Source organism: Nansenia antarctica (assembly GCF_963989245.1).
Source record: "Nansenia antarctica genome assembly, contig: SCAFFOLD_365, whole genome shotgun sequence".
Lineage (NCBI taxonomy): Eukaryota > Metazoa > Chordata > Actinopteri > Argentiniformes > Microstomatidae > Nansenia > Nansenia antarctica.
Genome location: NW_027663147.1, coordinates 37,246 through 50,409, shown reverse-complemented (window position 1 = coordinate 50,409; position 13,164 = coordinate 37,246). Strand labels below are relative to the sequence as shown.

Genomic DNA, 13,164 nt, shown 5'->3' with positions numbered 1-13,164 from the left:
GTCAGTCTGTCAGCGTCCTGGTATCTAACCAGCGTGTCTCTCTGACAGTTGGAAGCGTCCTGGGCTGTGGCGTGGTGTCTGACATCTTTATGACTGCTGCGTTCCGAGAGGCGCTTTTATGAGCTAGCTTGTCTGTCTGACGGCTTTCTGGATTAAAGTGCAGAGGGATGAATCTATCTCTCTCTCTCAGCGGTCTACAACTTTACTACCTCCTCTATTTCTCCCTGACGGCGGTTCTCTGGGCTCCAGAGAGGGTCTGGAGCTTAACAGGATGGCTGGACCGGGATGTTAGACAAGCACTTCACTTAGCCTGCTAGCGAGCGATATGAACTCATTAGCTTATTCGGTTGTTAAGTCGTGACGTGTTTCCGGGTCCAAAGTTCGCTGAGGCGCTGTCTTCGAAATGCCGCAATAATAATAATAATAATAATAATTAATTCTATTTATATAGCGCTTTTCCGAGGCTCAAATACCCTGACAATATGGGGAAAACGGGAAAGTACTGCTGTGTCCCTTGTTGTATGAATAGATCCGAGTCTAAAAAACAATTGAACTGTCATTCTACCACTGTCGTACACTGGTATTCTGGTGCGGAGAATTTCTGGTTTGGACCCGGAAATTGCATAACGTCACGTTTGACGTCAGACTTAACAACCGGATAGCTTTCACTATGGACGACTGGTCGCACTTTATTGGGGTTCAAATGCTTTATTTGTTGTCTTATTATCTTAGTACCACTATTATGTTAGTACTACTATTAGTGGCAGCTGTGGCGCAGGAGGTAGAGCCGCTGCCGCCTAATGATCGCAAGGTCGGCAGATCGGCGGTTCGAGCCCCGGCTGGCCAAATGTCGAAGTGTCCTTGGGCAAGACACTGAACCCCAAATTGCTCCCAGTAAGCGGGCCGGCCGGCGCCTTGCTTAGTAGCTTTCCTACCTCGCCATTGTTGTGTGAATGTGTGTGTGAATGAGAGGCCGTTGTAAAGTGCTTTGGATAAAGGCGTTATATAAGTGCAGTCCATTTACAATTTTATATCTCATAAGTGGTCAACTTATTTATAGGTCAAACGCTGCTGCCTCCAACAATAAGGATCCAACGCCTGTTATTGATTATCTAAATGCCTCCGTGTGTTTGTGTTTCTCATGTCACTTTAAATGTCCGCCCTGTCTGTTTCCAACAACAAAAATCCATTCGTCAGGGAACGTGTCACTGCGCCTCATATACCACGGGTGGTTTCATGATTGCTTTGCTCTTCGTGTAGAAAATGTCAACGTGTTGATGTATCCAGTATCCACCTTATTTTGTTTCTAGAAAATCGACATTTTCAAAAACTTTGAATGCATTTCTTTTTTGGACTGTTTTAAATCCTCAAAAAACTCTCGAAAGGTCTACGTTCTATGTTCATTTTGAGGTACATTAAGTGACTCCTCTCTCTCTCTCTCTCTCTCTCTCTCCCCCTCCCCTCTCTCTCTCTCTCTCCCCCTCCCCTCTCTCTTTCTATCTTTCTCACTCCATGCCTCTCCTCTCTCTTTCTCGCTCCATATCTGTCTCCTCAGTACAAACAAGTGGAGCAGTACATGTCTTTCCACAAGCTGCCGTCCGACTTCCGACAGAAAATCCATGACTATTACGAGCACCGCTACCAGGGCAAGATGTTTGATGAAGAGAGCATCCTGGAAGAGCTCAACGAACCTCTCAGAGAGGTAACACACCACACACACACACACACACACACACACACAGCATGTAGGAGCCCTCCCAGACAGCTCATCAGGGATACACAAACACAGACACACACACACACACAGACACACAGACACACACACACACACACACACACACACACACACACACACTGCATAGGAGCCCTCCCTGACAGCTCATTAGGGATGCGCACACACACAGACACTCAGACACAAACACACACACACACACACACACAAATACACAAATACTCTTGTACTCTTGTCACTCATGTACACACTCAACAACACTTTTAATGATGATAACATCAAAGAAGCGGGGGTACAATTGCCATCAATCTGAACTGTGTGTGTGTGCGTGTGCGTGTGCGTGTGCGTGTGCGTGTGCGTGTGCGTGCGTGCGTGTGTGTGTGTGTGCGCGTCCAATCAATCATCAGGAAATCGTCAACTTCAACTGCCGCAAGCTGGTGGCGTCCATGCCGCTGTTCGCCAACGCCGAGCCCAACTTCGTGACGGCCATGTTGACCAAGCTCCGCTTCGAGGTCTTCCAGCCGCGAGACTACATCATCAGGGAGGGCACCATCGGGAAGAAGATGTACTTCATCCAGCACGGAGTCTGCAACGTCATCACCAAGGGCACCCTGGGAATGAAGCTGTCCGACGGCTCCTACTTCGGAGGTATGGTACATTTACATATACATTTTTGGCATTTAGCAGACGCCTTATTCCAAAGAGACTTACAATCAATACGTTTGAATACTGAGCATGTGAATCATCAATCCACCAGTCGTTGCAGGAAGAGTAATCTAGCTCGGGCCCGGGGCCATTGATAGAAGGAAAAACCTTCTCCCTATCACCTTCTTCTAAAACCTTTTTTATTTTATTTTTATTTTTTAATTTTTTTACTGGAGAAACTGAGAAACAGTACAAGGGGGGCAATAGAAGTTCTTAGGGACACAGTAGAGGGGAAAGCGGGTGTCTTTAGGAGACGTAGTGCTGAGGGGCAGAAGATGTCTCAGGAGGAGCAGTTAAGATGTAACCTGAAGAGATGGGTCTTCAGTCTACGACGGAAGATGGGTAGCGAGCGAACTAGCGAACTAGCGAACTAGCGAACCAACTGCCAGGATATTTAATTGGCGCTTGTTGTTTGTTTTCACATCTCCCAGTCTCTCCCAGGGCTCTCGGAGCTCGTCCTGAGCTGTGAGAACTGCTCTGAGAATATCCAGATGATGACCGCGTTAGTCCCTAAACGGGGCTGTCTTAGCGGTCGCCTCAGATCTGTTTCTGCTGTCTCTTTCAGTATTCTGACTCAGACAGAAATAAGGGGAGTTGGCTTAAAGGGTAGTTATTTGCGAACGTATGTATTTATTCACGTCGTTCGGTGATGTAGGATTTTTTTTGCTGGAGGTGTGTATCTCGGTTCAATGACCCTCTCTCTCTCTATTTCTCTCCCTCGCTTTCTTTTCTCTCTCTCTCTCTCCCTCCCCCCCCCATTTATTTTCTCTCCCTCTCTCTCTCTCCCCCCTTTTCTTTTCTCTCCCCCTCTCTTTCCCCCCCACCTCCCTTTCTTTTCTCTCTCTTTCCCCCCTTTCTTTTCTTTCCCTCTCTCTCTCCCCCTCCCCCTCTATCTCTCTCCCCCTCTCTTTCTCTCCCCCCTCCCCCCTCTCCCTCCCACTCAGAGATCTGTCTGTTGACGAGGGGCAGGCGTACGGCCAGCGTGCGGGCGGAGACCTACTGCCGCCTGTACTCTCTGTCTGTGGACAACTTCAACGAGGTCCTGGAGGAGTACCCCATGATGAGGCGGGCCTTCGAGACCGTGGCCATCGACCGACTGGACCGCATAGGTAAACAGAATGAATGAATGAATGAATGAATGAATGAGTGAGTGAGTGAGTGAATGAATGAATGAATTAATTAATTAATTAATTAATTAATGGTCTTTATTGTCATTAATACAGTACAGGTACCATACAACGAAATTTAGGAGGGGGGGCTCCCCTGGTGCTTGGAAAAAAGACAAAAAAACAAGAGGGCCAAGGGTAAAATAAAAAAAGGGAAAAGAGCTGGTTGACATAAATAAAGGCTATGTACACTATCCACTATACTATACAGTAAAACACTGTGCTGTACTCTATGCTATGCTATAAATATCCTAACTTTCTCCTATATCTGAACCTTATGTACACAAGGGTTGTCATATTGCACATAGTATTTGTTGCACATTCATTAAAGTGTCCCAGTTAGCAGGTTTAGAATGTTCACAGTTGTATTTCAATATTGCACTTATGTTTACAATCTAGTAGCTGCCATCAAATTATCTAGATTGTCCAGGGCCTAGAACCTAGGTCTTTGCTGTGTTCAGGGCCTGAATGAAAACAGAGAGACCTTCAGTACATACACTGGGGCTGGGGCGGCTGTGGCTCAGGAGGTAGAGCTGCCGTCTAATGATCGCAAGGTCGGCAGATCGGAGGTTCGAGCCCCGGCTGGCCACGTGTCCTTGGGGCAAGACACTGAACCCCAAATTGCTCCCAGTGAGCGGGCCGGCCGGCGCCTTGCATGGTAGCTTGCCGCCATTGGTGTGTGAATGGGTGAACGAGAGGCCGTTGTAAAGCGCTTTTGGATAAAGGCGCTATATAAGTGCAGTCCATTTATATACAGTCAGTCATTCAGTATATATACAGTCAGTCAAACAAAACCAGTCATTCAGAATATGTATCAACATATATATATACAGTCAGTCATTCAGTACCTATATACAGTCAGTCATTCAGTACATACTGTATATACAGTCAGTCATTCAGTACATACTGTATATACAGCCAGTCATTCAGTTCATATATACAGTCAGTCATTCAGTTCATACAGTCAGTCATTCAGTACATATATACAGTCAGTCATTCAGTATATAAACAAAACCAGTCATTCAGTATATATACAGTCAGTCAAACAAAACCAGTCATTCAGTATATGTATCAACATATATATATATACAGTCAGTCATTCAGTACCTATATACAGTCAGTCATTCAGTACATACTGTATATACAGTCAGTCATTCAGTATATACAGCCAGTCAGTCATTCAGTACATATATACAGTCAGTCATTCAGTATATAAACAAAACCAGTCATTCAGTATATGTAATTATGTATCAACATATATATACAGTCAGTCATTCAGTTCATATACAGTCAGTAATTCAGTACCTATATACAGTCAGTCATTCAGTATATACAGCCAGTCAGTCATTCAGTTCATATACACAGCCAGTCAGTCAGTCAGTTCATATACACAGCCAGTCAGTCAGTCAGTTCATACAGTATATACTGTCAGTCATTCAGTACACATATACAGTCAGTCATTCAGTTCATATACACAGCCAGTCAGTCAGTCAGTTCATATACACAGCCAGTCAGTCATTCAGTTCATATACACAGCCAGTCAGTCAGTCAGTTCATATACACAGCCAGTCAGTCAGTCAGTTCATATACACAGCCAGTCAGTCAGTCAGTTCATATATACAGCCAGTCAGTCATTCAGTTCATATATACAGTCAGTCATTCAGTACATATATACAGCCAGTCAGTCAGTCAGTTCATATACAGTCAGTCATTCAGTTCATATACACAGCCAGTCAGTCAGTCAGTTCATACACAGTCAGTCATTCAGTTCATATATACAGCCAGTCAGTCATTCAGTACACATATACACAGCCAGTCATTCAGTTCATATACACAGCCAGTCAGTCATTCAGTTCATATACACAGCCAGTCAGTCAGTCAGTTCATACACAGCCAGTCAGTCATTCAGTTCATACACACAGCCAGTCAGTCAGTCAGTTCATACACATCCGTGGCTCCAGGCTCTGTTGAAAGACTCTGATAACTTTCCTCTCTCTGATCCCGCGAGAGCCCGCAGATCTGACCCGACCGGGATGCTGAAAGCAATTAAAATCTCCTCTGTCACCTCCACATCCCATTGTGTTGGATCAAAGAGGCTGTTTCTCCACTGGGTCTTGCTTTTAGGTTTTACTGCTTTTTCTCCACTTTAGCTTTTATGTTCCTTGTTTTCCCAGTAGTAGTTTGAGAAATAAAAACGTTCAAATGTTCCCAGGCGGCACACAAAAAATAATATATATTTTATGATTACTTGAACACTACCGGACTTTTCATCTTATTGTACTTTGCACAGCAGTTTGCACTATTGATTCCACTGTGGTACGACCAGTACTCAAGTTGTAAAAGAACATCAGGTGGGGATGGTGGATTTTATCATATGGGGACAGTTTTAGCATCCCCACAGTGTCAGTGATTTCGGCGTCAGGGACTTGGTAAAAATGTCATTGCATGTGTGCGTGCCCTCTCCCTCTCCCACAGTATTTTACTCAATATGCGCACATTTTTGGGGGGGGAAATAGCAGTAATACCACGTTCATTGATAGAATTACATAAGCAGGGGTGCACATAACTGGTGCGCCAGTGCGCATGCGTCGCCAAAATGCATGCTGCGCGGCAGATCAGCCGCATGAAGGCGCTGTTGCACACCAAAAAAAAGAAAGAAAAAAAAGAAAAGTTGATCACAAAAAAAACATCCTCTACCATGGTTGAAATTGAGGACAGTGATCATTTACAGCAGTCAAGAGAGCAGTGATGATGACGATTAAGCTTGTAGCATAAATAAATGCTTAGGCTGTAACTTTTTGTTGAAAAGTTGATTTCAGTGTTTACAGAACAGAGCAGTGCTTAAAGAGATGTCCGTTTATTTCAGTGTGTTTAAAGAACAGACATTCAGTTAGTGCTTAAAGAGATGTCAGTTGATTTCATTGTGTTTAAAGGAGTCTGACAGACTTTCATGCTTAAAGAGCAGTCATTTGATTTTGCATTTGTTTATTTTGTTTTGCACACAATCATTTGTTCGTTCATCTTTATTTATGAATAAATGTCGTTTTGCTAATATAAGTTATCCATGTATCCCTTTTTCATCCATCCTGTGGGACGGGTCGTGACTCGCGAGCTCGGGGAGCACCAAGCAGCATCCCTAGGTGCTCCTCTGAGCACTGGCCCCAAAAAGTTATGTGCACCCCTGGACATAAGGGATGGAAAGGGGGGATGGCAGTTTTAGAAGGGGGATGATTTTGACTGTTTTTACTTCTGGGGGGGATGCCATCCCCCCCTCATCTTGAGTGCTGAGTACGACTACCATCACTTTCTCACTTTATTACTTTAGTATTACTTACTTTACTTATTTTACTTTACTCTATTATTGTGAGTTTGTATCTTGCTGCAAGGCCAATGTTGAAGAACCTAAGCCAAAGAGTTTTACTCATGTACAATTCAGATTCTGACTCTGATTCTGATTCTGAAGGTGTGTGAGTCAAACGTGTTGAAATAAGGAGTCATTTGAGCTCTGATAGATCAGGAGTCATTTGAGCTCTGATAGATCAGGAGTCATTTGAGCTCTGATAGATCAGGAGTCATTTGAGCTCTGATAGATCAGGAGTCATTTGAGCTCTGATAGATCAGGAGTCATTTGAGCTCTGATAGATCAGGAGTCATTTGAGCTCTGACAGATCAGGAGTCATCTGAGCTCTGATAGATCAGGAGTCATTTGAGCTCAGATGAATACGGAGTTGTCTGAGTTCCTTCAGTATGGTGCAGGATACTGTGGTCATAGATGAGGTGACATTGTGACTAAACTTAAAGTCTTTCCTGGGGCCATGCTGTGTATCTTGCCAAGTCATGCACCTGGTTTGAAGGACAACACACATACTGTAATTGTGTTCCTCCTTTCTCCTCTTCTTTTCTCCTCCCCCCCCCCCCTCATCATTCTTCGCTCTCCTCTCTTCTCCTCGGAATCCTCTTCTTATTCTTTCCACTCCTCCTCCCCCCCCTGTCATTCTCTTCTTTCCCCCTTTCCTCCTTTTTCCCCCTAATTTTTTGGCCCCTTCTCCCCTTCTTCTTCTCCTTCTTCTTCTCCTTCTTCTTCTTCTTCTCCTTCTTCTTCTTCTTCTTCTTCTTCTTTTCCTTCTTCTTCTTCTCCTCCTCCTTGTTCTTCTTCTTCTTCTCCTCCTCCTCCTCCTCCTCCTCCTTCTTCTTCTTTTCCTCCCTCCATCCTCTCTCTCTCTCTCTCTCTCTCTTTCCATCCACCCCCGTCCCACCAGGTAAGAAGAATTCCATCCTGATGCACAAGGTGCAGCACGACCTCAACTCCGGCATCTTCAACAACAGCGAGAACGAGATGATCCAGGAGATCGTCAAGTACGACCGGGAGATGGTCAAGCTGGTGGACCTCCAGCGGCCGCGCACCATGTCCATGACCTCCTCCGTCCCCGGGGGGATGTTCGGCCCCGGGGGGGGCTCAGGCAGCTCCGCCATCGCCAGCCTCCAGCAGGCCGTCGCCATGAGCTTCTGCCCCCAGATCGGGAGCCCGTTGGCGGGGCCGGCGTGCACCCTGCAGTCCCCCCGGATGGTCCGGAGGTTCCAGGTGATCCAGAGCCTGTCCAGCCCCGTCTCCGTGTCCCCCCTCCAGACCCACCCGCCCCCGATGCCCTCCCCCTTCGGAGGAGGCGGCGCCCTGGGAGGCGCCCTCTCCAGCCCCCCCATGCAGAGCCCCCTGGCCGCCACCGCCGGACGGACATTCCAGTACATGGGGGGCGGGGGCGGGGGCGGTGCGGGGCCCGGTGGCGGGGGCGGGGGCTCGGGGTCCCAGCTGTCCCTGGTTCAGCACCACGCGCCCAGCCCCACGCACACCATCCCCAGGCCAGCCTCGCGCAAGAGCACCCAGTCCCTCCACTCCGGCACGCTCAGCCAGGACGTCCCACGCGCTCTCTCCGCCTCCCAGCACTCGCTGCCCCAGGAGGGAACGGCGACGGCAGCAGCGCAGGCGGGGGCGGGGGGGGCCGCCACCTCCTCCGTCTCCTCGGCGGCCCCCAGCCCCCCGCCGTCGGCCCTCCCCTCCACCCACACCTCCTCCACCTCCATCGGCCCCCCTCCCCCTCAGCCTCAGCCGGGCCCGCCGTCTCACCCCAACCTGCCGGGGCCCTCCGGCGTGGTGGCGGCGGCGGTGAGATCCGGAGGGCCCGGAGGAGCTCCGGGGAGGGTGGTGTTCGCCTCCACGCCGCCCCCCGGAGGGGCACCCGGGATGGGGGCGGCTGCGGCCGCGGCTGGGTCGGGGTCGGGGTCGGGGCCTCACCACCTCCCCCCGCCTCCGGACTCTGGAGGAGCCGCCCCCCCTAAGAAGGATTCGATCGTCAGCGTCCCGGAGCTAGACTCTGCCAGATCCCGGCTGTCTTCCAACTTGTGACCCTAGGGAGTAAGTAGGTTGAGGAGAGAGAGAGGCCTCCTCCTACTTCTTCTGCTTCGCCCTGGGGGGGGGGGGGATATCTATCTAAACCTGTTCTGTTTCAGCTCGGCCAGGCCCGGTCCGGCTGACCCCGTCCGTCACTGAGCCGCCGTTATCGAACCAACTGGCTACTACACACCCGGTCACACCACCAGTGATTCTGACTGGATGAATTGTGTGTCAGAGAAGAGAGAGAGAAGAGAAGGAGAAAGAGAAGAGAGGAACTCACAAAGACTTGTGTGACGAGGACTTGGGAGGAGGAGGAGGAGGAGGGAGTCTATACAATTAAACTAGTTTAACGAAGGTAGGACTGGCTCTCTAACTGTGCCAGCACCTGTAGTCTTAGAAACACCCCTTACACTGCTTCCAAACACCTATATCGCTGTCTTTATTGTTAAGATATTGAGAAAAAGCATAATTAATGTTACTGTTGCATACTGTGTAGAATTCCATGCAATGCAATCTAGCTGGAGCTGGATTAAAAACGAAAAATTCAGGGACTTGAATTCAAATGACAATGATGACATTTCAACGCTTTCCGAGAGTGTTTTTTGGGTGTCCTCTTTTTTCTCCCCGTATAAGCTGTCGTAGCAAAATAATACATTGCCCTCTCCAATTGTTTCGAAAAATAGTAGTGAACATAATATGCTTTAGACCGCTGGTCGATCTTACATCGATGTGTAAATAGTTATAAAAAAGAAAAAGACAAAAGAGAAAAGGATATTATCTCTCATTGCTTCATCGACTTCAAACCAAAGTTGAGCTCGAACACAAAGTTTGGTTGTGTGTCTGTATCAACTACAAAAAAAAATAAGAAATAAGAAAATGCCATTTATTTAACTGCCTTGATTCTACGTTTAGAAGCCATATATGTATTTGGTTTGTTTGTGTGTGTGTGTGTGTGTGTGTGTGTGTGGGTGTGTGTGTGTGTGTGTGTTTATGTGGCTGTGTGTATGCCTGTGTGTGTGTGTGTGTGTGTGTGTGTGTTTGTTTTGGATGTTTTGGTTCCATTATGTTTTCAAAGAGAACCGACCTGCTCACTCATAATCGTAACACCGCTTTGGCAGGTCTGATTGGTTGGTGTTTGGCAGGTCCTGATTTGATTGGTTGGTGTTTGGCAGGTCCTGATTTGATTGGTTGGTGTTTGCTTTGGCATGACTGATTGGTTGGTGTTTGACAGGCCAGATTAGTTGGTGTTTGCCGGCGACAGCACGGGTCATATCTCCCAATGACTAACTACACACGCCTGGGAAGTGGGCCACCATCTGCAGAATACACAGACTGTGACCCTGGTGACATCACAATGGTGTTTGAATTGTCTGAGCTTTATCGAAACATGAACCACAAACAAACAACCCATACTGTATACTTGCTTGTTTTTACGTCCAGGTTTGATTGGTTAATAACACATGCAATATAATTCTGCAATACTCTTACCCTCGCCTATATATATATATGAATATAAATACATATGCTGTACAGGAAACTCATTTCTTTTCGTTTCTCCTTTTTTTTTTACTGTGAAACCTTAAAGAATCCAGCAGCTGTTGTGGCTTCCCTTTGTTGTGTTGTGTAACCTAGTGACCATTGTTGTTACTTTTAACCAAAAATGTCCAAGGGAGTGAGGTGACGAATCGTCATGGAGACAAAACCTGTTTAAAACCAGCACAGCTTCTCTCTCACCCAATCAACTTCCCTAAAATGTCACTTTAAAGTACATTTCTAAGTAAATTTGATGTTGTAAATGCAAGCTTATAATAAATAAGTGTCAGTGTGCTTGCCAATAGGAAATGGGGGGAGGGTGAGGGATGGAGGGAGGGTGGGAGGGAGGGAGGGAAGGGAGGGAGGGATGGAGGGGGTGCTGTATGTATATTGAGCAAACGCTGATGCTCCATTCAAGTCCAAAACTCTCACGAATGTCTGTACAACAACAACTTAAACTTTAGCCCTCAACAATCCTACATTATGTTTAGCGGAAAATTCAGTATTGTGGCGTCGAATTTTGACTCTAAGATCCTCTCTTAACTATTCTAAATCCTGGTGTACTTAAAAACCTTCTTTCGCTGAATGTATGCCATATGAGAAGGAAGACAGCTAATCAGACATAAACTGCCATGTAAATAAATGGACTGAGAATTGGGGACGGGGAGGGGGAGGTGGAGGGGGAGGGAGGGGGAGTGGAAATGCAAGAGTGGAACTGTTGCTGTGTGTGTCGCTGAGTGTTAGTGTGTGATGTTTCTTAGGTTTGATGATGCTTCTCTGGTTTGGATGTGTAAAATCTGTGTGTTTAACCCTGTTACCTGTTCTACAATGAGAGAAAACACCGTTTGATTATGTTATTGTTGTTGTTGTTAGGAGATGAGAGAGAGACGTGGAGAGAGAGAGAGAGATGGGGTGAGAGAGAGGGAGAAGGAGAGAGAGAGGGAGAGAGAGAGAGAGAGATGTTTGTCACAGACATCCTTGGTCCAAAGCAAGAGAGAGAGACGGGATGAGAGAGGGAGACAGAGAGAGAGCGAGAGAGAGACAGAGAAAGAGAGAGAGAGAAAGAGAGAGAGACAGAGAGAGAGAGAGAGAGAGACAGAGAAAGAGAGAGAGAGAAAGAGAGAGAGACAGAGAGAGAGAGAGAGAGAGAGAGACAGAGAGACATGGAGAGAGAGAGAAAGAGAGAAAGATGTTTGTCACAGACATCCTTGGTCCAAAGCAAGAGAGACAAAGAGAGAGAGAGAGAGAGATGGTAGAGGGAGAGAGAGCAGTAGAAGAGAGAGAGAGAGAGAGAGAGAGAGAGAGAGAGAGAGAGAGAGAGAGAGAGAGAGAGAGAGAGAGAGAGAGAGATGTTTGTCACAGACAAATCCTTGGTCCAAAGCAACCAACCATTGAAGGAGACCCGGTTGAGTTCAGCATTAAGCACATTGTGTCGCATTACGACCTCGTTATCGAAAGGAAAATCGATGTTTCAGTCTCTCACAGACTGGCCACATCTGGTTAACACTGACAGGAAGAAAAGGCAACTAACAAACACTTTGAAGCTTTGAACTATCGATCCAGAGCGAAACTTTTAAATCATGACGATGGACATTTCACTCAGGTTTGCTACCTTTTCTGGAAATATTATTAATCGATCTATCGATCCATGACGTGGTTCACCTTCGATTTGTTGTGGACGTTTTATTTCCTAGTGATCCCACTTGTTGATTTAACGTTGCGTTTATTAAAGTCGCCCCTTGAATTCTGATTGATTTAGTTTAAAACTTACCGGATGTATTTAGAATCCATAAATTAGAAGATGGTGAGAGCAGAGACCTGTTGATGCCGCCATTTTGTTTCGATCGCCTCATCATGGGAGGCCATTTTAGATCCTGAATTTTTTTTATGAAAGAATATGAAAAAGTAATGGTGAATGTGTATTTCCAAGGGCTTCACTGATTAATGTACAGGTTTGTATTTTCATCTTAATCCTCCTGACTCATATGAAAGTAGACATTTTATCCAAAACTTTATAGCTACCGCATTATAATTTAGAGCAGTTGCAACATATTGTAACGATCCTGTATGGGGCCCGTTAACAGCTCCACCAAGGGAGTTAACTCTCTTGGTATTGTGGTTAGCGCGGCCGTCGGTTATGCGGGAGATCGGGGTTCGATTGCCGCATGGGGCGAGTTACACTACCAGTCTCCGTTCGCTACACTGGTGTCAGAAGTGGGATGGAAGGAAGGCCATCGGAGAGGCGTGTCCACATGAGGGACTTGACATAGTGAAGCGTGAGGGCACGCTCTCCCGAACGGTGAGGATAGTGTAACGATCCTGTATGGGGCCCGTTAACAGCTCCACCAAGGGAGTTAACTCTCTTGGTATTGTGGTTAGCGCGGCCGTCGGTTATGCGGGAGATCGGGGTTCGATTCCCGCATGGGGCGAGTTACACTACCAGTCTCCGTTCGCTACAATATCAAACCTTGAACTTTGCGACAATCATTGTTCACTGTCACCGGTCACCCTATTAGAGGTCAGACATCATCTTCGCCAACATATTTATGTTTGTTAGATGTTTCTCCAATGGGAAAGGTAGATGCCAAAACGCTAACACTATGATGAATGAACTGAGTTCATATGAGTGAATGCCTGTT

General features: G+C 46.7%; 1 protein-coding gene across 1 annotated transcript; it reads left to right on the top strand.

The window, feature by feature from the left end:
• Positions 1-1,555: 1,555 nt before the first annotated feature.
• On the top strand, positions 1,556-9,004 carry LOC308175260 (potassium/sodium hyperpolarization-activated cyclic nucleotide-gated channel 1-like; the record flags this gene model as incomplete). Its single annotated transcript, XM_080550961.1, has 4 exons — positions 1,556-1,702; positions 2,140-2,380; positions 3,382-3,546; positions 7,863-9,004. Coding segments are annotated over 4 exons (1,695 nt in total), but the record flags the coding sequence as incomplete, so codon positions are not given.
• Between the last annotated feature and the right edge of the window lie 4,160 nt (positions 9,005-13,164).